Source organism: Theobroma cacao, chromosome 3 (genome assembly GCF_053813885.1).
Source record: "Theobroma cacao isolate CCN51 chromosome 3, ASM5381388v1, whole genome shotgun sequence".
In the NCBI taxonomy this organism is placed as follows: domain Eukaryota; kingdom Viridiplantae; phylum Streptophyta; class Magnoliopsida; order Malvales; family Malvaceae; genus Theobroma; species Theobroma cacao.
In genome coordinates, this window is record NC_142641.1 from 2,971,953 (window position 1) to 2,998,141 (window position 26,189).

General features: G+C 35.0%; 2 protein-coding genes and 2 long non-coding RNA genes across 4 annotated transcripts in view; 3 read left to right on the forward strand and 1 right to left on the reverse strand.

The window, feature by feature from the left end:
- The first annotated feature begins 279 nt into the window (after positions 1-279).
- LOC108661069 (LEAF RUST 10 DISEASE-RESISTANCE LOCUS RECEPTOR-LIKE PROTEIN KINASE-like 2.1) overlaps positions 280-26,189 on the forward strand; it is a 32,725-nt gene continuing 6,815 nt past the window's right edge. The window contains exon 1 of the mRNA XM_088804373.1: positions 280-1,075. Within this exon, the coding sequence (XP_088660499.1) occupies positions 331-1,075 (745 nt within the window). The 5' untranslated portion in view covers positions 280-330. The remainder of the gene's footprint in view (positions 1,076-26,189) is intronic.
- On the forward strand, positions 4,195-25,766 carry LOC148763459 (uncharacterized). The gene is made up of 2 exons (XR_016025243.1): positions 4,195-5,394; positions 25,504-25,766. It is a non-coding gene; the product is annotated as an uncharacterized LOC148763459 (long non-coding RNA).
- Positions 5,402-6,355, reverse strand: LOC148763460 (uncharacterized). Its single transcript, XR_016025244.1, has 2 exons — positions 6,184-6,355; positions 5,402-6,107 (listed from the first exon to the last, which is right to left on the reverse strand). It is a non-coding gene; the product is annotated as an uncharacterized LOC148763460 (long non-coding RNA).
- Positions 6,758-16,107, forward strand: LOC18604167 (LEAF RUST 10 DISEASE-RESISTANCE LOCUS RECEPTOR-LIKE PROTEIN KINASE-like 2.1). Its single transcript, XM_088804374.1, has 3 exons — positions 6,758-8,474; positions 9,489-9,527; positions 14,729-16,107. Exons 1-3 carry the CDS (start codon positions 7,733-7,735, stop codon positions 15,823-15,825), a joined length of 1,878 nt encoding a protein of 625 aa, XP_088660500.1. The 5' UTR covers positions 6,758-7,732; the 3' UTR covers positions 15,826-16,107.

Sequence of the window (26,189 nt, forward strand, 5' to 3'; positions counted from 1 at the left end):
TAACCACTAAGAGTAGTATACCCTCACATGTTATAAATAAGAAAATAGAAGGGGAAAAGAAACCTTGTTATATAATATCCATACCCAACATATCTCCAAAATGATTCTATTCATATTTCAAGTTATAAAAAGATTCGTTTTTCAATATATATATATATATATATTAAACAAGTACTGCAACATGAGTGTATGTATATATATACATAAACGCATGTATCAAAATACTATAAAGGACGAAGACTCGTGACTTTTTCTATATAAGCACAGCAAGAACAAGCTCCAAACACAGATGACCAACTTTCTCATTCAAATTTCAAACAATTTGTCACCATGCTACTTCCTCTATTCTTCCTCATCTTTCTCTCCCTCTTCTTCATGAACACTCATGGAAACAACACCTTCTTGCCATCGACATGCCCCTCTCACGATTGTGGTAACGGCCTTGAGATTAGATACCCTTTCTGGCACAATGATAGCGACACCCCTAATAACCATTATTGTGGTTACCCTCATTTTGGTCTTAGATGTGCAGACAACGGCCAGCCAATTTTTAGCCTACCGAACGACAATTTCTACGTGAAGAACATCAATTATGATGATTATACGTTCACCCTTGTCGATATTGACGTCCTTGACCAAACATGCCCTAGGGCGCGTCACAACCTTACTCTAGGCACCCTGCCGTTGTATCACTCCGATTTAAACTTGAACCTTAGTTTTTATTTCAACTGCTCTTCACATCCCTCTAATTTGACACCCGTAAAGTGTTTAGGATCTAACGATCTGAGGTCCTATGTCGTGACGGAGGAGAATGATGATGGCGTTGATAAGTCTGATTTGGTCATTAGTTGCGAGGAGAAAGTAGAGGCCACGGTGATGAAGAGGGAGATTAACATGAATGACTTGATCAGTGGATTCGGTGCGGCCATGAATAAGGGATTTGTGTTAGATTGGCGGAGGATGGGGGAGTGTGGTGCTTGCGAGGCTTCCCAAGGCTTTTGCGGGTACAGTAACGCAGCCCATGAGTTTTTGTGCTTTTGCAAGAATGGCCAAATCGGCAAGGACCACTGCCTAGGTATGTACTCAATCACTCTTGTTCTTGTATATTTTAATGTAGTGGCCCCTTGCTTTTTCAATTGTTTGCCTAAGATTCCTTGTCCTTCTTTACATCTTATCTTTATTTTGTTTGAAAATGATATTAATTCAAGATATATCTAATTAAAGGGGAAAAATATGGATATTGTTAGATCATTCACTCCACTAAATTTCTCTCCCCACTAGCACAAAGAAAGTTAGAGGGACCATGGCTTCACTAAATTCAAGATATATCCCATCTTGCTTCCCTCTCTTAAGTTGTCAGGTTCTTGCTCTTCTTGGATTGTTTATGCTATTGTTCATCACGGTTCTCCTTGTGATCTCCATGTCTCTTGATTGTGTGTTCTTTTGCGAATGGCTGTGATTCTGTTCGGCTCTGTTCTGTCATGTTCACGTTCTTGGCTCTGACTTGTTCTGTGGGGTCTTCTCTGAGCTTCAGCTGTCCTCTGTTTCTATTCTCCTTTGTCTGTTGGTTTGATGTTGCTCTCTGCCGTTGCTGATCCTGACTTCCTGTTTCTTCTCCAATCTTGCCTTTGTATCAGAATGCTTGTTTGTTGTTCCTTTGATGTTGTTTTGTTTCCGAGTTCGGTTCTTCTTTTTGTATGACTTTTTTTTTTCCAAGGATATCTTTCCTACTTCTCAAAAAAAGTTAAAAGAGTGACCATGGCAGCTATATTGGTCACTTTTTCTTCGCCCAAGTTGGAGAAATTTTTATTAAAACCAATAGAAAAAACAGTGTGAAGTTCATACTTAGAACCAATTCTTACATAAGACTTGGTAGATCGTAGAAGTTTTGATGTCGTTACTTCAAATGTCTTTGCAAGGTTATGATAGTAATACCCATGAATCATGATGCAAATCGTGTTAATCTGATTCTAATTGCTACATCCACATCAGATTTCCTAAGAAGCCCATTGTAAGCAGCCCAAATATACCTTGCGCCACTAGGCTGTATGGTTTTATATTGCTGTGTGCCGAAAGACCTTTTCCGCCAACTGAAAGCCCATTGTTTAGTTTCTTGGGTGATCTTCAAGCCAGGTCTTATCCTCGGCCTTTCCCTTCATCTAGATAAGTGTCACATTGCTTTTACCTCTGAAGTGAAAAACTGTCTATTGATATTAAATTTGAGAAATTTTATTTTTTTTATTATAAATTAAGGACTTGTGGGGTGTAATAGAAATTTTTTTTTGGATACACATAAGAGGATAAGGGATTGTGGAGATATAACAAAAGTATTAAGACTTAATTGCACAAACTGATATAATTCATGAATTTTTTGTTATTTAAATCATAATTAATTTATAAATCCTTGATCATTTCAAAACATCTGAGTTGGGCCAAAGAGGCTCTGGGTCTTCGGTCTAGAATTCATGAAGGCAACTGACAAATTGATTAACCTTTAGTCCACTCCCTGTGGCCTGTTGGCGCATTTTATTTACTTCACTAAATATATGCCCTCAAAGTTTTTTTAATTATTCAACTATATATTTCTCCTCTCCTGCAACACAAAGTCTCATGTTTTGACTCATTTCGTGATACTTGATAAAAATCTTCAAATTTGAATATGGAAGACACTTGGGTGAACCAGGCTGGTGGCTTCTATAGTTGAACTTTGTATTAATAAACCTGGAATTGTCGGGTGATTGGTTGAACAAATTAATAACCCTTTCATTTGCTAGGGTGACAGAAGCCTCCCTTGTCATGGATTGAATTATTTACTGCCCGATAGAGATGGCTCATTGAACTGAATATATTTCTTTAGTCTAATCCAACATCCAAGTAATTGAGCTTTAAATTATACTTCTTAGACCTTTCAAGCACCATCTAATTTAATTCATGAAATTTATCTTTGGTGACTTAGCTAAGAGCCTTAAAAAGGCACACCTATGACCAGTTAATTTTCCTGTTCTTTTTTATATATAGAAGGGTATTGTGAGCTGCTAGTTCAGGTTCTGTTTTCAGATTTGGATGTAGTAGCAGTGCTCGTTGAGATCCAAATTTGTGAACAGCTTTGTTAAACATATAGGCCGTTAGGATTGATATCTCCCAAATCCAACAGCCAAGTCACTTCATCCAATTTTTGAGTTCAACATGTCCAAACTTACACCAAAAGAATCTCATACTGGCAACTGACGTGCTAATTATCTAGGAGTCTCCCTACAGGGCTGCTCCCTCAACGGAAATTGTTTTTTTTTCCCTCTGGGAAGTGAAACATAGCTGTCAAATGCACTGAAGAGTGTCTGTAGGCCCATCATGCATAGAATTAAATAATAGCTGCAAAAACCTCTCCAATTGGACTGCTGCACACAGTTTAGAATATGGAAAATATCTGGGAGGCAGTGGTCCTTGCCTGGCTCTTATTATGTGAACCGTAATCTCTTAACATTTTACTATTTCTTGTCCCTTATTGATGATGATATCCCTTCCCAAAATAGATTTAGTTGTCCCATGCTCAATGGCAACATCTATGCCTATCACCTGGATGAGTCATTGTTGAGAATTCACCGCTCAGAACTCGCAGATTGCAACGTCAGTATTAGACTTCCGGTTAATGGAAACGAATTCGATGAACTGCGGTCCGGAAATGACACTGTAATGGATGCTTGGAATAAAGGGTTCGATGTGATGTATCACAAGGACATCATGGAATGTATGGCATGCAGGAATTCTGGTGGAGTATGTGGATCTGACAATACAACGCTTGAGTTCTTATGCTTTTGCCGCGACCAGCCTCACCCTCAATTCTGTCTGGCTTCTGGTATGCATGCTTGTTCTTTTAACATCTTCTTAAGATTTCTCTCTAAGACTTTTTCTCTATTATATCTAGTCAACCATCTTGAGATAAGCATAGGTAAGTTAATTTATTTAGAGAATAATAGACAAAGTCATTGAAGATAATGACTGTTAGACATAAAGGTACTCTCTTTATTATACCCTGCCAATTTGGTAGTTTGAGGCTAGAAGTAGGATTATGATCAATTTAAGCATGTTGCACATGATCATGTGTTCACTGCTTGCGGATGAGACATCCTTCTCCGACCTCAGCGCGTACAAGTTCATTGAAATTTCTGTTTGACTGCTTCGGTATAGTGTAGATAAATCCACCCTCATTCCAAACCTTTTAGAATCGTATACCCATTTGAAAGCTCTTACCCTCTATTCTTTTAGTTGATTAAGACATGGTATAGAATAGAGGAAATCTCAATTATTCAAATTTTCTCAATACATGACATTTCTGAGTAGCTTTTAATTTCCTACATAAGAAAAGGAGCCAGAGGGAGCGGTGGCTTCGTATGAATTCCATGTTAACTCTGTTTATTTTAGTGCTTGCGTCTGTCAACCCACCATCGCGCAGGTCAAAGTCAACAACCATTGCTATCTCTCCCTCTCTTTCCTAGAAAATTCTAACAGCTTATCTTCCTTTCTTGGTCAAAGAGAATAGTCTGCTTGTTTACATTTTAATATTGGAAAGATGACATAGTAATCCTACATAATATTCCAGTTTAATAATCAGTTTTAACATATATCTGTTATACCAATTCTTCTCTCTTGAGAACTTCAAAATGAATTCCCAATTGATGCTTTCAACCCCTTCTATCTTCATTTTCACCTTCTTCTTGATCGGTTTATTCTCCCTCCCAATATCATTCTGCCAAGATGATGAAAACTTTGAGCAGTGTTTTAGTCGTTTTGATTGTGGAGACATAAAAAACCTCACGTATCCTTATTGGACGGACGATCGCCCTCAGCTCTGTAAGCAAGAAGGGTTCAGGTTGACGAAATGTGAAGATGAGAAGCCTGTCATACACATTGGTCGATATGAATTCCGAATGATTTATTTAAACCACTTCACTTATGCAATGACTATTTCTCGAAACGATTTGTGGGAAAAGATTTGTCCTGAAAATCCGATCAATGTTACTCTGGAGAACCCTTTCTTGCGCTATTCTCCAACAAATCGACACCTTACTTTCTTTTACAATTGCAACCTATCAATACAACCAAGTCCAAATCCATTTCGATGTACCGAAGATTTATATTCTTTCTATGCGGATGATTTAGTTGAGAGGGCTAGGTATGGAGATTTAAGTGATTCTTGTGATACTGCTATCCAAGTTCAGGTTAATCAGAGCGCTTTTGCTGAACTCCAGAATCAAACGCCGCAAAGGCTTGAAGCTTGGAAACTAGGATTTGATGTGGTGTATAATCTTGCTGAAATTTTGTGTTCAGCATGCAACAACAGCCGGAGAGGGAAATGCGAGATTTTGAGTTCTCAATATCCTATTTGCAATAATCCTGGTATGCACAATCTTTTAACCCCCACTCTTCATCACGCTTATATGCAACATATACATTTTTCTTCATGTCTTGATCCCAGGTTCCAACTCCCAATTAAACCCCACGCCCCCAACCCCTCTTCATTCCCCTCTTTTCAATCGTCAATTAGATCTCCCTTTTGTTCTCTACAGGGACTCCCCTGTTCCGATGAATTACAGATAACTTTAAAAAAAAAAAAAAAGATTGCTATAATTTTTTAACTTCGCGCAACCGTATGAGCCTTAATGGCGCTGTTCAATGATATAGGATAGGACAAAATGCTAATTATTTCTTGTGATACCTGAATCTATCTAGTCCACGGTCAATTCTAGGGGGAGCCTTCCAGAAGCTGCCTTTAGAGTTCTCGTGTTCAATTTCATGTCTACTTTGAACGAGTCCACTAGAGTAGGGGCTGGAAATTTGCCATTAGACATACTCATTCCAGCCTTAGGGTCAAAGCGTGCATCTTTCTTTCTTGTGTTATACATTTTTAACGTAGAACCAAAAACTTTAATCAAGATTAGGAAACCCGATAAGGTGATCCTAATAAGTCCTAGGCATAGCATAAATTAATGATATACTTTTGCTTACTTGAGCAAGTTGATCACATGCTAGTACTCAAATTACTCCATAGTCCTAGGTCGGAGTGAAGTTAACTCAGGAGAACTTGAGAGTTATTCAACGCAATCTGTTTCCTGTATGAACAAAAGAGAAGTTAGTTGAATTGAGAAAGAATATTATCCTGAGGTTGGATTTGGAAGGATGAGATACCCTGGGGATGATCAGGTCAGTTTCTTGATGAAGTAGATAGAATAATGGATAAGACTTAAGAGAGATAGAGGGAGAGAGTGTGAATGTGAGTGATCTTAGCCGAAGCTCCTTGGTTGCCCCCCATGTATACGAGGAGCTGGGTCTTCTTCTAGCCGTTGCTAATGTCTTCCCCTTCCCCATCCCCTCCCATTTTTTCTCCTATTTATCTCCTATATGTACAGGTCATTTGCCTTCTCGTGTGGCCGTGCTTCTTGGTTCGGCCTCTTGGGCTTGTCTTCTTTGGCCCATAGGGCTAGTGGCAACAACAATCAAAGCAAAAGTGACTCTGAGAATGGAATAAATTAGAAAATAGGGTAGCGGTCAGAATTCATTAGTGGTTATGATCATTGATTCACAGCCATGGTAAACCATTAGACCAATAAATAGACAATTTGGAGAACGAGTACTTCTCCCCAGTTTTGTTTGTTTCTTTCTCACTTACTTGGGTTTGTACGGTATATGTTTTTTCTATTTTTTATTTTTGTGAATTTTTTTTAGAATGAGACTAAAAGAAAAGGGATTGACCTTGTACCCTCCTACCCTAGTATTGTTATCTAGCTGTCGATGGTCAGAATCGCTTGTCTTATTGTTTGTCATCAATGGGATAGACTTAACGGTGAAGGGTGAATAAATTCTGATAGAAAGGGTGGTCGCAAGTTCGAGGAAAATTAAAGTTACTAGGGTAGAGAGTGGTTGTTAATAGTAAAAATTAAAGACAAAAGAACTTACGTGAAACTGAACCAACTAGTTTAAAGTAAGACCTGGTCGTCGAGATTTCTTATTTGCAGATGGAGGATCAACCAACAAATAAAGAATTAATTAGCTTTTTGATTTAGATAATTAGATCTGTTTCTGCTAGTATACATTAATTAATTTCTCTTTGCAAATTTTAGAATAGGTTCAAACTGTTGAAATAGGCAGTGTTTGGGACGAAAACCAGTTTAGACCTCAAAAGCATCTCTTTGAACAAGTCAGACTATTTTATAGCTCCTCATTCAAAACCAAGTAACGTGTTGTTTTAGGTTTGGTTGTTCTCAATGGCCAAACATTTCAGTAATATTTTGACAATACTGTGTTCCCTTAAAGTCATTCAAGCTGTGGAAAACCAAATGGGAAATGTAGTGAAATTCGTGCATTCTCTCGTTGGATTGATGATGATGTGTCGCTTACAATCAAATGGTCCAAAGCTTGAAAACCAAGCGTTAGGCTCTCGTAGCCTCGGACAAGACCACTGCGTTGCATTACGTCGGTTACCCGTCATTGCCATTTGAATCATCACATCCAAAAAATCTTTCTGCCAGTCAAGGTCAGCACAGCCAAGATGGTCTTTTCGTTCTTCCCATCTTATGGAGAATTCCAAGTGTTATAACTTTCTTGTTAACTCCAAGCCAATGGTCTGTTTCTTTGAAAATGATAGCACTCGCAATTAGTTATCTCCTTTAGCTTCGCATCACTAAATAGGAACCTTTCAACTAAAACAATTCACTTTCTTCATGAAATTCTACTACGCATGGATACCCTCGTCTTCCTTACACCCACTTTCTTCTCAATCATCTCCATCTTCTTCCTCCTAAATTTTTTCCAAGTATCTTACTCCAAAGATGATGTCCACTTTACTTCATGCCCCCATCCATTTGACTGTGGAAACCTTGGAAATCTTTCATATCCTTTCTGGACCGATGATCGACCTGCATATTGCGGCTATGATCATGAAGTGTACAAGCTCAAGTGCATACCGAATCAGCCCCCTTATATAACTATCAGCTCCCAAGAATTCCAAGTGGTGCACCTCAATCAGACTCATGGTTTGATGACAATCCAACGAGTGGAATCCGAAGAAAATACCTGTCCTGAGGAGATTTTTACATATAATGTTTTTAATTATTCCGACACCGCCGCAAACATTACTCTTTTATACGGCTGCCCGAGCAGGGGATTTGCGGATAATAGTTTCACTTGCAAAAAGGATCAAAGTGAAACTTTTGCTGTGTTCGGTAACAATGATGAATATCATTGTAGGGGAAAAGTTGTTGAAGTTCCGGTTGGGAAGAAGGCTCGGGATGAACTGATTCGTGGAACCAGGGCTCTCGATAAAACTTTATTTGAACCGTTTGAAACGAGATACTTTGCATTCGATGACTATTGCCGGCCATGCAAGAATTCCGGTGGCAGATGTGGTAGCAACAAGAATTTAACGAAAGTATTTGTCTGCTATTGTCGTGATCGTCCACATCTAATTAAATGCGAACCTGGTATGCCTGCTTCTTAATTATTTCTATTCCAATTTAACTCATTTGCAGCATTTTCCTAACCCTCCTTAGTTTTGATGTCAAGCCTAGTAACTAGTCCATTTAACTAAAAAGATGCTATTGAATCCTTTTTCTTCATAATCAGAAATACGGAGTCCACGAAATTTGTTGATATCTTGATATACGGTCGGTCCCAAGTGCAGATCACAATTAAAATTCAAAGAAAAACGAAGAAAGAGAAAAACTTAAGTTTAAAAGCTAGTCAGTACACTTCATTTTAATTTGATCTCTAAAATTAGGTCATTCAGACCTTTTGAGCATTAGTAATCAAATGATAACATCGCTTTTTTGTTTTTTTTTTTTTTAAAAATAGAAAATAAAACGTGAAATTGGAGATCACAAAATAACCTTATCTCTAGTCCACGCTTATTATTCTTTAGAAAAGCCTCCGCGAAGCTGCACCTTGAATTAGGTGGGACACACTTTATACCATTTTCCATAAATATATTGTTTGGTTTATATTAGTGTGAGCTAATTTCTTTTCTTTTCCTCTTATTCTGTAATACTGTGTTTGGTAAGAAAGAAAAATACGATGAAATTAATTACACGGTGCCACTTCATTAACACCATTCACCATGTAAAGAAAAATAAAATGACGTGGACCAATGGAAGTCACTTATACTTTACAATGACGAACAAAATACAAATATATACAGATGAACTAGCCAAAATGTAAAATGCTCCGTTGGCGAGGTTGCTTCTTTGAGATCTAACGAATTTCAAGAAAAAAAATATATATAAATGTGGCTGCATGCCTTTACATAACTAGCTGATGGTTCGATAAACGGTGAAAACTTTTCAAAAGTTACTGAGGAGAAATCTAAATTTCTTAAATTATAGGATGAAAATAATAAATTTATAAGAGATCACATATCTCCACTTATACTAGTAAAATAGTTTGATGTGATTTGCAATTAATTAATTTATTAAAGAATCCTTTTCTTTTTTTGGTTGCAGGAGGCAAAGGTTTCAGTCTTGGAGTAAAGCTTGCCATAGGTATCATACCATTAACTAATTTTCTGCCCTTTCCTTTTTCTTTGCTTTCTTGATAATTGATAGTATTTTTTAGACATTTAGTTAAATTTTGGTAAACTGTTTAATAAATTAAGTTCAAAATGGTTATAAATTTTGGATAAAGAAAGAGGCATTACCAAAATTTCAATTTCGTTTTATACATTTAGTTACCAAAAATTACTATTATATATTAATCCTTTGTTTATGAAATTCTTTTCTTGTATCTTTTAACGATTTTTTTTTTTTTTTACAAATACTATTTCAATACAATTAAGTAGTTTTACAAAGATTATGTTTGATTGTTACTTTTACTTTTACTATTTCAATATATAATTGATAAAAGAATGAGTTAGTAACCAAAGTGTAACGCAACTTCTTGCATATAAATATAAAATATAAAATATATTTTTTATAAAAGATCAACTGTTAGTTTTTATTATTCAAAATATCCTTTGCTTTTATATCTCAATAAAAGATCATTCTTGATATAGTCATATTTATTTATTGATTATTACATCAATGGGAGAACATTAATTCTACAAGCATATTCTAAATTTTATTATGTAATTTGAAAAAAGATTATTAGTATTTTATACATTGATGGTCAAATGATATTTTAATACTTTGTCTTGGTAGATATTTATTATTTGGGATGGTAATCCTACATCTTTATTAAAATTTTCACATGTACAGCACAAATTGAGTTTTATTTAAAAAAAAAAAAAGCGAATTTTCAATTGATGATCTCTGTACATAAGAATTTAAGGTGTTTTGCAAAGGAAACTTCTCTCCCCTTTGTAGAAAGTTTCGGGAAAACAAAAAACAAACTACATCCACTGAGAAAAAAAAAAACATAACCCTTTTTACGAACAATTCCCAACCAAACAACTCAAGGTCAGTAAACCCTGTCACAGCTCAAAACAACCAAAAACATTCCAACATAAACTATCATTCAACACATCCCAGAAAAATCATCCACTTTTCATCAAGAGAATCAGAATTTTACCATAAACAGGAAAGAGATCCATAATCCCTAACACAAAACATACTTAGATCCCCAATAGTGGCCTCCCTACCTTAGAAAAATTTTGTCACTCAGTAGCACATTCCTCACGTGACATCCATAGCAAATCTTGAGTCCGTAACAACCTCGACTTAGTCAAGCTGTTTGCCATATTATTTGTTGTTCTGAGTATATATTTCACCACGCAATTGACCATACAATAACAAAGAAGTTCATTCTCCACACACACAATCTTTTCACGGGTAAGTCCATGGAATTCCAACTTTTGAAATAGGCTTTAAGATCACTATGCCCCACCCCTTTCATAATCCACCCAAAAGCAGTTTATATCTTCTACCACTTTCAAGAACGTATCATCCCAAACGCTTAAAAGTCCCCATGAAGCTCCTTCAACTTGGACATATTGCCATTTAAAATGGCTTTTGTCTTATGACCTGTCCACCATCATGTTATCAATAGTTTGAAGCTTGGTTTCTTGCAACAACATCATACTCGATTTCAATATGGCAATTAAATTCCTTACTGTCTTTCTTTTTTTAGGTTCCCCTATGACTTTAACATTCCAAGTCACAATTATTAGTAACAAAAATAACCTAGTCGTAGAGAAACATTAGAAACATACCTCACTGGACTTAATTGGCTCTCTTAGCCTGGTTTTCTTTCTCCAGCTCCATGAACCTCTCCACCATCTCCTTTCAATCTTACTAAAATTTGAGTCTCACTTTCTGATGGAGCCTTCAAGTCTCCTTAACCTCTAATACTATGAGCTTGTTCCTGTGTGCTATATCCCTCTTCCTTATGAATTCCTCAAAGAGGCTTTGCCAAGTATTTTTTATCCCATCCAAGATATCTCTTATTTCTTTTCAAAGTTTCCTTTTCATTCTTCTTGGCTATGTCTCTACATCTATACGATGATCATCTCCATTTGGTTCTTCAATGTCACCTTCACCTACCATACTTTCTCTTAAATTAGCATAGTTAAGTTTTCATTCAATGGGTACCACCAACATGACACGACTTACTTGAACTATTGCTACCTCATGCCTTTACTACTATGCATTTCCCTTACATTTTATGTACACTTTTTATTGCCATCCTCCCTCTCTCTTTCTTCTTTTTACTATCCCCCCCTTTTGCATGCATTTCCCTTACATATGCCAACTTCTCGACACCACCTCTTCTGAGAAGAGTTAACCTCTACCACTTTCTAATTCCAATCCCAAATCTTCGTTCGTAGCTTGACCTTTTTTGATTTTTCAAAATCCCCCTCCATTGAGAAGCCCCTAATTCCTTCTTTTTCTTTCCCCAGGCTTTGGTTACTTATTAGTGGACTCATTTCCAGTTCTTCCGGTGTAGGCCTTTGTTGAGTGTTTGCCTGAGCCTTGGGCTTTGAATCTATAATCATCAGATCACAGCCCAAATTGCACCTTTATACCTTTCCAGTCTTAAGCCTGATCTCTCTCGATTGTAGCCCAAGCATGTTAGGCCTCAATGGAGCCAATCTTGTCCGAGTATTATTTAAGCCCAACTCTGATTCTCGTTGCCCTCTTAATTGCTTTTATTTAAAAACAATGGTAAGACTTCTAACATTATTGTCCTTTGTCTCCTCACAGGACAGTCATGTCTCTCACACACCAATAGTTGTCATTTTGGTCTTTTTGTCTGTTTGACTCTTCATTCACCTTTTGGCTACTCTTTTCCATTTCATCAAAGCTACACTTAGTCGTATTAATATCATCACTGTTCCATCCCATTGGGCTTGACACCTTCGATGAGTCACTCTCTTTTCTTTCCTATTTGTCATCCTCCATAGATGTAAACATCTACACTTTGTTATCCTCAACAATGATTCTCAGATTAATAATTTGCTCATTAAGTTTCATATAAATTATCTTCGAGATGGCTACTTTCTTACTGACTTCAACTTCAACTCGAGCATAATTGAATCTTTCCATTTTTTTAGTTGCTTTATCAACTTCAATCAATTTCTCTCACTTACTCACCATTAATATGAATAACTATTCTCGCTAAATATGTGGAAGAATTTTAGTGAACCAAATCCATATTCTTAATAGAATGCATATTTTTTATATCGATTGAAGAAATGTGTGATAGTATAGCCTTAATAAATCAAACCATAGTAGAAAAATCTCTAGGTACTTTCCTAACAAGACTTTCATCTCTTCTTATTCCCCAAAGGTTAATAACATGTCAAGATCGCCAAGTGTTAGAATAAGTACAGATACTAATGTTCAGAATAACTTGAACTGTGCCACATATAGCCAAATGTTTCTCTTATGCATCCGATTGCATTTCGATTAAGCTAATCTCTTTATTTCATTGGATATTTGATCACCCATACACTTTTTGCTCCATCACAAGCAAAATCTTCCATCTGCTTTTCTTTTTTATTCTTTAACGATATTGCCTTAGGTTCCCCTGATTTGATGCTCTTCTTTTGTTCCACCTTCCAATCATGTATCAAGGCTTCTCAGTAGGTCTTCCCATTATTAGTGGACCTAAACTTTATCCTCTTGACTGGATCTCTTTCTTATGGTTCCATCCTTTTAACTCTATGCTTTTTCCAGCCAAAGGATGTCTTTTTATTCCTTAAAAACTACCCATCCACCAATAAACCATTGCCATGAGATATCGCCCTCTTCAACTCATCCTCATATTGGTACCTAATAAAAGTGAAGATCGACTGTCTCTTTCTCTGCTTGGCGTTCCCTTTCACAATGTGCAAATTCATCACCCTCCCGTAATTTTCAAAGGCTTTCTTGAGTTTCCTCCACTTTGTCATCGGACTCATATTGTCCAAATACGTCGTAAAAAGCTTTTTCTTATAACAAAAATCTAAAAACTACAATCCATAGTAATAGTAATAATAAAGTATAATTATCTAAATTTAATGCATAACAATTAAATTCTTCCCAAGACACACTCTTACCAATATAATCCCCAATGCTTATTTTTTAATATTCATAAAAATGTTAATAAAAGAATGAGCTCACAGCCAAACGATTTAACTAACTAGATCAAGTATAAGAAACAATACTTTAAAATCTTAATTGTCAATTCTCAATATTTAGTCAATAAATCACAATTAAATCAACAATTCAAAAATAGTATGATTTAAAAACATTTCAAAATAATCATTTTCATTCTCTTTTGACTATATCACAATCAACAATAACAGTCCAAAATTGAGAATAACAATCCGTTAATGGTTTAAATTTCAAGTCTATGCCACGAGTATAACTCCCTAAGACATAGGTAAACTATGAAATCATCCAAAAATGTCAAAACACAAATCAATTTCATTTCCAAATTATACTCACAATATTTCAAATCTAAAATATTTTAATTTTGGTGCTTGACCAAATTTTAGAAAATGATTATATTTACTCAAAACAATTGAACATTCAATCACCTTAATAAAATTTTTTATAAAAATAGTTATTAAATTGTAAAAAATTATAAAAGTCTATATAATTTTAAAATAATTAGAAAGGTCTAGCCATTTACTTGATTAGTACCATGCACAATCACACGAATGATTTTCCAATGCATAATGCACCATAATTTATACGTTTGACATTAGTAAGTATTAACAACGATAACACACCAAATAACTTAGTGCACGACCATTCTACCCTTTAGCCAAACCTAAACACCTTGAGAGGAATGTTGAAATTATTTAAAAGTAGTTTTTTCAATTTTTTATAAGTTTTAATATTTTGAAATTACACTTGAAATTATCAAATTAAAGAGAGTGTTATTATACATCTCTTTCCACTATCGATACTCATGACAATCTATATTTTTTGAAATTTTATCAAAATTAGATTCTTTAAAAATAATTCACACTCTCTACAAATTTGATTTTTTATTTATAAAATTATAAATAATATATAAGTAAAAAATACTAATATCTTACAAAAAAATTAATAATTATATGCATAATAAGGTCAGCTGATAATTAGTTCCATTAGCATAATAAGGTCCAAACGTTAAATAAGTCAAGCTCAATTATATATATACACATTTTGTGGTTAGATAGATGATATTCTTTATGTCATGGTTATAATGAAAAGTTTTCAACAAGGCATTTATGCTTTTAGCCCCTTGACTTGATTTTTGCTTTTGGCAATTTTAGTTATTGCAGGAATTTGTCTACTGATCACCGGTGTCATTACAATCTATTTCAAATACATTAAAACAATGGGCTTTCTCAAGCAGTTCACAAAGAGTGATCTAGATATCGAGGCTTTTTTAAAAAATAATGAAAGTTTAGCTCCCAAAAGATACACTTATTCAGATGTCAAGAAAATGACAAACTCATTTAAAGAAACACTAGGGAAAGGTGGCTATGGAAGTGTGTACAAAGGGAAGCTACTAGATGGCCATCTTGTTGCTGTGAAATTGCTTAATACATCCAAAGGAAACGGTCAAGAATTTATTAATGAGGTTGCAAGCATTAGTCGAACTTCCCATGTTAATGTTGTTACCCTTCGAGGATTTTGCTTAGAAGGTAATAAAAGAGCTCTGATTTATGAGTTCATGGCCAATGGATCTTTAGAAAGATTCATTTACAAAGAGAATACTAATTTGAAAGAACATCGACGCTTGACATCAGAAGAATTGTACCGAATTGCAATTGGAATAGCCCGAGGGCTTGAGTACTTACATCGAGGGTGCAACACAAGGATTTTGCATTTCGACATAAAACCTCATAACATTCTTCTAGATGAAAATTTTTGCCCAAAAATCTCTGATTTTGGGCTTGCAAAATTGTCAAACATGAAAGAGAGTATCGTATCAATGTTGGAAGCTAGAGGAACAATTGGTTACATAGCTCCAGAAGTGTTTTGCAGAAATGTTGGAGGTATTTCGCATAAATCAGATGTCTATAGCTATGGAATGATGATCTTAGAGATGGTTGGGGGAAGAAGGAACATAGATGTCAAGGTAAGTCAAACCAGTGAGATATATTTTCCTCATTGGATTTATCAGCATCTTGACCAAGGCAATATCAAACCAGAATTACTAGGCCTCATGACTAGAGAAGAAACTGAGATTGTGAGGAAAATGATATTAGTCGGCTTGTGGTGTATACAAACAAATCCACTAGATAGGCTTTCAATGACTGAGGTGATCGACATGTTGGAAGGAAGCATAGAAGCCTTGCGAATTCCACCTAAGCCTTACTTGTCTTCTCCTCCAAGATCAACCGTAATGGATTCTACCTCCTAATCATTACCATGATATATGCATTTTCAAAATATGTAATATATATACTTATTTTGACTTTTTTTTTTTGCTCTAAACAAGTCAATTGTATTAATAAAATGGCTTTAAAAACCTCACAATTCAAATCCTTAAACTGGTACAAAAAATGTTCACCTAAGAGCACCTAGTGAAGCGCCTTATGCACATAAGGTTTAGAAAGTACCAGGGATGACACATCCCTCCAAAAATAGTCCAGAGGCAACAAAGGTAGAATATATATACAAATAAAATTGCTCTATACAAAAAGTGACAAAAAAAAAAGCAGCCAGTGCAACATCATGAAGCTACATAAACATCCAAAAAAGACCTACTAGTTGCTCATAATAGTGATGAAAAGAACTTGCCAGTAACTCATTAGAGTAAAAGAATTTGCCATTAACTCTTTATACAATGGTAGAAACCAAGATTGATGTAGCCATACCTTCTCATTTAGGTAAAAATTTGCATGTCCATGGATAAACTGCTCCCCTGATCATTAGCATTTCTTGATAAACTGCCTAATAGTCAAGGAACGTCTCTAACTAACATCATCCACAAGGATAAATGCCTATCCTGTGGGGCAAAAATAACAGAATATTTTTCATAGAGGAAAGGCAACAACACAGCTAGCATGAAAATATCTACAACACCAATCTTGACTGGGTAAAATCAGCAGGTCCTTTTCCATTGTGGAAGAGTTCACCATGCATAAGATTATTCAGAAAAGCAAGTAGTAGAATCTGGAACTCTATCACCAACAGGCATTAAACATAAAACTTCAATTCACTCCCATTTTTTCCAAAGAATTTGCGAAGAAGTTTAGCTTCCTAAAGATATAGAGGAAGCTGTAACTTGTCAATATCAGAAAATACCTTTCACAGTGCCCATGGCCAATCATCCAGTTTAACTATCCAAGAAAAAGCAACGCAATAGTATAATTCTATTACTAAAGATTTAAGTCCAAACCAAAAAGATGAGACAAAAAATTGTAATACATTTTTAGTAGCATAAATTTATGCATGATTAAACTCAAGCTCCCCAAAGGGCCAAAGAAAAGACCTACTATAGTACTCTTACTATCTCTAAGAACACCCTTCAATAAACCCCTAGCCTTGGCTGTCCTCTAACTGAACCATCCACATTCAATTTTAATCCACTCTTTCTACAAAGGATCCATTCCAACCTCTCCTAGGTTCCTTAGTGACTATTGGCCTGGTTAAATATCTTTGGCACAGACCACCAACCAATCGTGTCCAATCCTCTTTCAGTTTTAATGGCTTTAGTTGAAATTTTGTTCTCATTTTAAGCATAAAGATCGCTTCTTCTTTCTCCCATTTCTTGTCATTAAAAATCAAGTCGTCTCTAGCCAACCAAAGAGACCAAATTGTGGCACCTACCACTAAAATCCATCTCTTATGAAAACCTTTAGATATAAGATCCTCGCAAAATAAAGTCACTTATGATAAAAACATTGTTAGCACCAACTCGAATCCCCACCAATCAAAGACATTGCACCAAACTTCCAAAAAAAACAAAAACAATGAAGTAGGATGTGATGGCACTCATCTTCCACAAGACCATGCCAAGCACACATAAGATTTTCCTTATCGAAATAAATGCCCTAACCTTCAAAAAACTCTTCGTAGGGATGCTTTCCAAGACTATTAACCATAAAAAACATTGAACTTTGGGAGGAACCATGAACTCCTAAATGGACAAAAACTAAACACCATTGCCATCGTAATGTGAATTCCCTTTTAATAGTTTCATTGCTTTTTTTTTTACTGAGAATTTTCCTCTGTTGTTTACTTCCCAAGTAAGAAGGTTTTCCTTGTTTCCATTAAGGAACACACCTTGAAGAGTTGATCAGAGTTCTTAAAGGCACTCCAACTCTCAGTTTAAAAGAAAGCGCCTAAACTCAAAATTGAATTCACTGTTTCCCAACCAAGCCTCTTTCACTTTGGCATTCTTCTCTCTCACAATGTGAAAAGCCAAGGGAAGATTTCCTTCAATGGGAAGTGTGATATCTATTCGTCCTTCTAAAACAAAATCCTATTTCCATTCCCCACGACCTATCTACCGCTCTCCTTGCCTATCACCTTTTCAACTCCTTCAAGGTTCGGGAGGTATACAATGTTCCTCCATGCATTGGACATTTTGCCTTTGTGGTGTCTAGACAAAATCTAACTCAAGGGGGCTTCACCATATTTCTCACATAATAGCTTCTTCCAAAGTGCATTATGACTGTGGTCGTACCTCCACCACCATTTGCTTAGGAGAGCTATATTTTTATGTACAAGGTTGGCTATTCCAAGACCACCCCATCTCTTAGGTTGGCAATCTATCTTCCATTTGATTTTAACAATCTTCCTAGTACTCTCATCCCTTCCCCATAAAAAAGCTCTCCTTATTTTGATATTATAGAAAAGGTAAAATCATTATAGATTATAAATTTAAAAAATAACTATCTATTGTTTTCTTTAATCGTATAATTATAAGTTTTTCTTTTCTTATTATCTTTATTAACTTTGAACTAAAAGCCTAAAAGGAAATGCAAAAGAAAATGAATCAAGCAATAGAAGTCTAATAGATATAGAATAATAATAATGAGTTTTTCTTTCCCTTTATCTTTTTTGTTGCATGTTTTCCTTTTCTTATAAATTAGATAAGTACCTAATTAATTTGAATCCCATATCAAAAAATGAGAAGAAAAACTATAAGTGAATTAAATTAAAGTTCAATTCCTATAACAAACGTAATACTTATCAAATAAGAGATCATAAGAAAAGTGGGCTTCGCAACCTTTTGTTTTTTTTCTTTTATATGTATCTCTTTTGGATAATGGAGTTATGGTTTATCCAAATGGAATCAAGCAATAGAAGTCGACAAGATATAGGTAATAATTTTCATGAAATTTATGAAAGTTAAAAAAAAGTTACTTCTACTTGTGTAACTAAAGGTGTCGTTTTCCAATGACATTTGGGGAAATTTTGGGGATCCAGTGTGATGCCATGGTGCCAAAGGAACCCTAAAAGTGGTCTCAATATGTATCAAAAGACTAATAGTAATATGTGTATAAATTATGAACGAATAGGACACATAAATTAAATTGTGCAGACAACAAAGGTGTCGTATTGATGAATAAAGTCATTGGGGACAGAGTGGAGGTTTAGGCATGAGATGAACGAATAGAGATATCAATAGAATCTATTACTAATTTACACTCCGAAAGAGAGAAATCTTTCATTTTCTTTCAATAATAAAAATGATAATAATTTATTTTATCGAACAATTTATATCAATATTATGTTGAAAGATATTAATTTGTGCTCTTTTATCTTTTGCAGGATCATTAATGCAATTCCTTCCTATTTTTAACATATTAATTAAATCAAATAATTGTAAAAAAAGTGATTTGTCATCATTTACTTTTTATGAAAATAATAATACTAGAAAAGGATGGTATTGTTCTCATAAAAAGTAAATGATGGCCATCACTTCTTGACAATTATTTGATTTTATGAAAATAATACTTCTAGTTGCAAAAAAAAAAAAATCAAGATAGGAATACTATACCTTAGAAAACAGGACAGAGAAAACCCTAAGAGCAGTTTACTGTGTTATAAAGAAATATCCTCTCTTCCTTATTAACCTTTTTTTATATTAATTTTAAGTTTTAACCCTATTCTTTGAAACTATCATAATTATGGCATAGTTATTTGACTTTTCAAGGGATACATATGACGTGCAGGCCTAGCCACTTGGCTCTAAATTTTCTGCAAGTCAAGGTCAATAGCTATCTTTTAGTGTCAACAATGAATGTCAAGTCTTTCTAAAGCCAGTGGAATAGTCTGTGCAGAATTACGGCTACAAGACACAGTAAGCTTCCGAGAACTTTCTTCTTCTCTAGAAAAAGTAGTGGAACTAAATACGTGAAAGCAATTAATAGTTATAATTGTGACTATCAATTCCCAAGAATTTCAAGGGGTAGACCTCAATCAGTCCACGCTTATTATTTTATGGAAAAGCCTCCACGAAGTTGCACTTGTAACTAGGTGGGGCATGCTTATGCCATTTTCTATTGATTGGTATAAATTAGATTTCTACTTTGAATATCGTTAATTTTTTTTATAGGTGTGATTGGTCACCTATTAATCTGATTCTAATCGACGAAGTCCTAAATTAATTTTAAGTTCGTCGAAAGAACGAAAACTGGTCCACATTTTTAGAGATGGGTTCGGGAGTACGGTTACGCACGGAGAAGGGTTAGCACCTCTGTGACACCTATTCCACGAACAGTACTATTTAATCTTAAGTTATCTTAATACAGCCTACTTTTAATTTAATCCTTACTTATTAATTAAATTTTTATTGAATTGACTGACTGAGTTTTTTTATTGGATTTTACGTATGCACATGATGCAAGCGTAAAATGATGTCATGACTTGTTTATTTTAAATAATGGAGTCGGTAATCTTTTATTGAAAAATCATTCGAAAACCATCCCAACGCTTTGGTGAAGTCTCGAATTTCCTCACCTAGAGATATCCCCGGAAGAACTCGTCTCTACAAGCTCCTCGAGGAAATCCTATCATCGGGATTGCCGCGCCATTTGCAAAATAAATGTGGCGTGCTATGTCAAGATAAAATGCTGATGTCTACATGCACGCGTTTATTGACTTAGGTGATTCATAATTCACCCAACTATGTATTTAAATATTTATCACATTGTTTATATACTTAGTGCTACTTAATTATTTATTATTATTTTTTAGAGTTTCCTATTTAAATCTATATTCTTTAACTAGCATAGTGAATTAATATTCCATCTTATGTATTATTTTCCTTTTTTAATCAAATAAACAATTAATTAAATAAATGGTTAACTTAATTTTATTTAATGATATTTATTTGCTAATTAACTGACTACACTAACCTAGATTTAAATGTGATATTGTGTAGATTTACTTTTCTCAATATATATTATTATTTTAGCAACGATTATTTGAGTTGATGGGTATTGAAATTTAGAGTTCGGATTTATCCCGACGCTTCGGTGAAAATCCGTCTCGAACTTCACATTCAAAAAAAAATCCACTTAAAAGAGGCAACTCTTTACCTCTCATAGGTGAAATTTTTCAAATAATCATTTCATTCATTTTTTTATTATTATTATTATTATTATTTTATTTTATTTTTATTATTATTATTTTTTATATTTCTTCTCATTTACCTATCATTATTATTATATTTATTTAAAAAAAACAAACTAAATCTATTATGAATTTTCTTATTTTATATATATATATTTCTCTAAACTATGCATCTTTACTATTATTTTTTATTATTACTATCATTATTATTTTTTTGATTTTTTAATATTAAATATAAGCATTCATATTATATATATATATTTCTTTCCTAGAAAAAATAAATGCATTTTAATTAAAGTGGGCTAGACCCAATACTAACTAAAACAAACCCAAGCAAAAAAAAAAAGAAAAAAGAAGAGTTATACCTTGTTGGGTTGCGATTGGCCCAATTCGGAGACCCACAAAAAGCCCGAGTCTGTTACATTGGATCTGACCTCCTAAGTCCACTAAACTGAGCCCAAAACACACCGTTTGGAGTGTTTGTTTGGCAGCTTGTGCTCCTCCAAAACGGCGTCATTTTGGAGACCTTAAACCTAAGTATTTAAGCTTTCTTTTTCCCTTCTCCTATCATTTTTCTACCCTCTTTTCTCTCTCTAGCCGCCGGCCTCTCTACCTTCTCTCTAAAATTTTTCCCCTCTCTCTCTTTCTCTTATGGCCGGCGCTTCCACCGTTTTCCTCACCTAGACCGGTGAGACTTCAGCCTCCCTCTCTCCCTCGAAGCCTTCTTCCCTTCCGATCGACGGATCTGACACTCCCTGCCTCGGTCGGCGATGACCCAACCGGGTTTACCCTTTCCCTTGTCGGTGGTCGGTATACCGACCCCGAAAAGCTATGGCTTCCACTCTCCTTTAGCCGGCACTCCAAAGATCTAACCCTTCCCTCAAAGCTCACCAATCTCCCTCACTCAAACCAACCCGAATCCAAATCCTAGCCCCCTGCCCTCTCTCATTTTTTTTGTATATCTGTTTTTGTGCTTTGTTTTTTTTATTGTTGTTTTTTTTTTTATTTTTGCTTGTGGCTAGGTAGCTTGCTGGTAGATTTAGGATTTTTTTTTTGGATTTTTGATCTCCTCTCCTTTTTGGTTTTGCAAGTGGTGTCCTTCAAAGCTGGGTTGTCCAAAAATTTGGACAACCCGGCAATGGGGTTCTGGCACCAAGGAGTTGGTGGCCAGAGCCCCATCATGCATGGTGGTTGGGGAAGGGATGGCTGGGCGTACCCCCAGCCATTCCTTCTCTCCCTTTTTTTTTATTATTTTATTTTATTACAATTTAATTTTTTAATTTATTTTTTTAGGTGTCTACAAAAGGTCACACCTTTTTTCTTCTTGTGTTGCATTTTTTTAAAGGTAGGACACAAACGCTTATCAAGTTTATTGTTACCTTATATTAAAAATATTAATTTATTACTTGTAAATATTTATTATTTTATTTAATGCTATAAATAAATAAGTGCATAAACAAACAAATATACATTATGAGAGACACCAGGTCACGAGTTGTTCAACGCAGTCTGTTTCCTGTATGAACAAAAGAGAAGTTAGTTGAATTGAGAAGGAATACTATCTTGAGGTGGGATTTGGAAGGATGAGATACGCTGGGGATGATCATGCCAGTTTCTTGAAGAAGTAGATAGAATAATGGATTCCATGTTAACTCTGTTTATTTTAGTGCTTGCGTCTGTCAACCCACCTTTGTGCAGGTCAAAGTCAACAACCATAGCTATCTCTCCCTCTCTTTCCTATAAAATTCTAACAAGCTTATCTTGCTTTCTTGGTCAAAGAGAATGGTTTGCTTGTTTACATTTTAATATTAGAAAGATGACTCAATATTCCAGTTTAATAATCAGTTTTAACATGGCTTCTTTTTAAAAATATCCCTCATACATAAAGTGTTTTTTAAAATAGTCCTTTCTATAATTTTAATTGTTTCATAATTTTAATTGTTTTTAGTCAAGAGAAATTAATTTTGAAAAAAATTACCCTTAATGAAACCGACTCATATGTTTGGGTCCATGCCTCAAACCGACCCATATATTTGGTTCAAGTTTTTGACCATTGTAATTTCTCAGCTTTCCTTAACAGACCGTTCATCTCCAAAGCATTCCTCATAAGGAAGAAAAACCGTTAAATGTTTTGAGCATTGATAGAAGTATTTTAGAGTGAATTGAGCATAAAGGTAGGCATATTCGTCGATTATGTTATTAAATGGAATATGGTGTGTTGTTTAAAGTTGTTGATTTTGTTTAATGGAATTTGGTAGTGTTGGTGGTTTTTGGGTCGAACATTCATAGGACATGTGTGACTGATTGATAGGGCATGTGTGACTGGTTGCATGTAGCTTGATTTCATGATTTTGTGAGTTTACCCTAAAATCTTCAACTAGCTTCATCAAGCCCGAAAATGATAAATCACTCCCAACACCCCCACTCGTGTCTCACCACCTTTGTAAGTGTCATCGACCCAATGACCACTTTATGTAATCACGCAATGTTTAAAACTCAATCACATAATGCTTAAAAACCAGTCAAGCAATCTTTACAACCTAGTCAGACAATGCCTAAAAACTAGTCACACAATGCCTAAAAACCAATCTCGCAATGCCTAAAAACTAGTCTTGCAATACTTATGTCACTTTTTAAGTCAGGCAATGCTTAAAAGGCAGTCTCGCAACACTTAAGTCACACAACGCTTAAAACCAGTCACGCAATACTTAAAAATCAGAATTGTAATAATTAAGTCACGCAATGCATAAAACCTAATCTCACAATGTTTAAAAACCAGTGACGCAATACTTAATAACTAATTGATTTGTTTGCTCATAGCTAGGTTTAAGTTACCAAAGTCATAAAGTGTTCCAGTTTACATATATGTTTAATCAATTTCAACCCCTCAACTTTGGAGTTCCATGAATATAAACCAATAAATCTAATAACCTAAAAAATATACCTTGATGTCATTTTTGCTCTTTGGATGGTGAGATAAACGGTATTTAGCAAGAGAAAGAAGTCAGAATTTAATTTTAAAATTTTTGTCTAGATGGCAGGATAGAGAAAACTAGGACTATTTAATTTGTTTGAAATTGTTTAAAGGGAATTTTTATCAAGTCATGTTAAAAATTGGATAAAAACAGTTAAAATTATAATGAAGGTTATTTTTGAATTAAACTTATGACGATGGTCATTTCTCATAATTTTATTTTTAACATATCTCTCTTATACCAATTCTTCTTTCTTCACAACTTCAAAAATGCATTCCCAATTGATTCTTTCAATCATTTCCCTTTCTATTTTCACCTTTTTGTTGATTAGCTTATTCTTCCTCCCAATATCATACTGCCAAGATGATTAAAACTTTGTGCAATGTTTTAGTCCTTTTGAGTGTGGACACATAAAGAACCTTACGTATCTTCCACTTTGTCACCATGAAGAGTTCAGGCTGACCAAATGTGAAGATCCCTAGTGTCACGAACTATGCTTCTTCACTTAAGTGTGTGATCATCCGTGTGACACTTGAATGGACTCTTCCACGCAAGCTAGCTAATAACTCACTTAAATATGAACAAGCAACAATAAAGCCATAAAACTAGATTAAGGCAACGCAACATTGAAATCAGAAGGCATAACAAATACCATATATGCAACCACTGGAGCCACATAAAGAAAAATATTTTACTCGGATACGCCACCATCGGGTCATAAGGACAACTTTAGATGACTCACTACAAACATAAATTTTCCGTTGAGGCAGCCTAATAATTCGTCAACTACTCACCTCCTATAAAGAAACTATGAGGTTTTACAAGTGTTTCACCAATAACCATTACAATGTGTGAGATAAGGACATTCCCTTCCTAAAGAATTTTCCCCTAAAGATTTAACAACTATTTCTAAAACTATCACCAAATGCCAGTACAATGTTTGAAAGGGGGACATCTCTCTTGCAGGTACAAAAGACTTAATCTCTTATGCAATTCTACCCTATCAAAGCCCTATACAAAGTTGGTTCATGACATCCTCCCCCACTCAATTTCTTGACGTCCTCGTTGTCTGGTTGGTTTAAAATTCTTCAATCTTCTGCTTGAAGGCACGGAGGTTAAGTGCCTTCTCCCAAGTGATCTCATATATCCTCAGACCTTCTCATTTCACTAGATACTCTTATGTTAGTCATTGGTTAATGATGGTCATCCTCTCTACAAGAATCTCCTCTACTCAATGTTGTAATGGTAGCTATCGTGGCTTGACTCTTGCTTGCATTTGCTAGATCTGCATGGAATGGCTTCAGGTTGCTGATGTGAAACACTAGATGCACTCTCATCCACTTGGGTAGGTCAATCTTAAAAGAGGTGCTCCTCACCTTGGCCGTAATTGGCACGAGCCCTTTATACTTTTGCACTAGTTGTTTGTATCTTTTTTTAAAGAATCGGAGTTGTTCAGGTACTAACTTCACTAACACCAAGTCCCTTGCCTTGAAGTGTTGTTCCCTGATACCTTTGTCTACCCACTTTTCATGCAGTTGGAGGCTTTCTCTAGATAAGCTCGAGCAATCTCTGTATTTTGTCTCCACTCTTTAGCAAAGTTGAATGCTCGATGACTCTTTTCACTTTAAAACTCCATTAAGGCATGGGGAGGTTTAGGTTGTTGCCTTGTGAAGACCTCGAAAGAGGTTTTGTTCATGGCAAAACTCTTTTGAGAATTAAAACATAACTGAGCCACATCCAATAGATTCGGCTAATTTTTCTAGTTTGTTTACACAAAATATCGTAAATATTCCTCTAATAGTGTGTTGAAGCATTTTGTTTGACTATCTGTTTGTAGATGATGACTATAGGAGATGTTGAGTTATGACCCTAATAGCTTGAAAAGCTCTTCCAAAGAAATAAGTAAATTGTCTATCACTAATAATGCTCTTAAGTACACCCTAAATATTGCCATATGTTTGAAAACCATGTGAGCTGTTTCTTCTACAATGCCAAACTTCTATATTAGGATAAATGTAGCACACTTTGAAAAATGATCCACTATAACCAAAATTGTTGTTATATCTCTCACTTTAGGAAGCCACACTATGAAGTCAAGAGAAATGCTTTCCCATGATCTACTCGGTATTAGTAGTGGTTTAAGTGTCCTTGGCGGTTTCTGTCTCTCCACTTTGTCTTGTTGGCAAATGAGATACGTCTTGGTATAATCCATCACATCCTG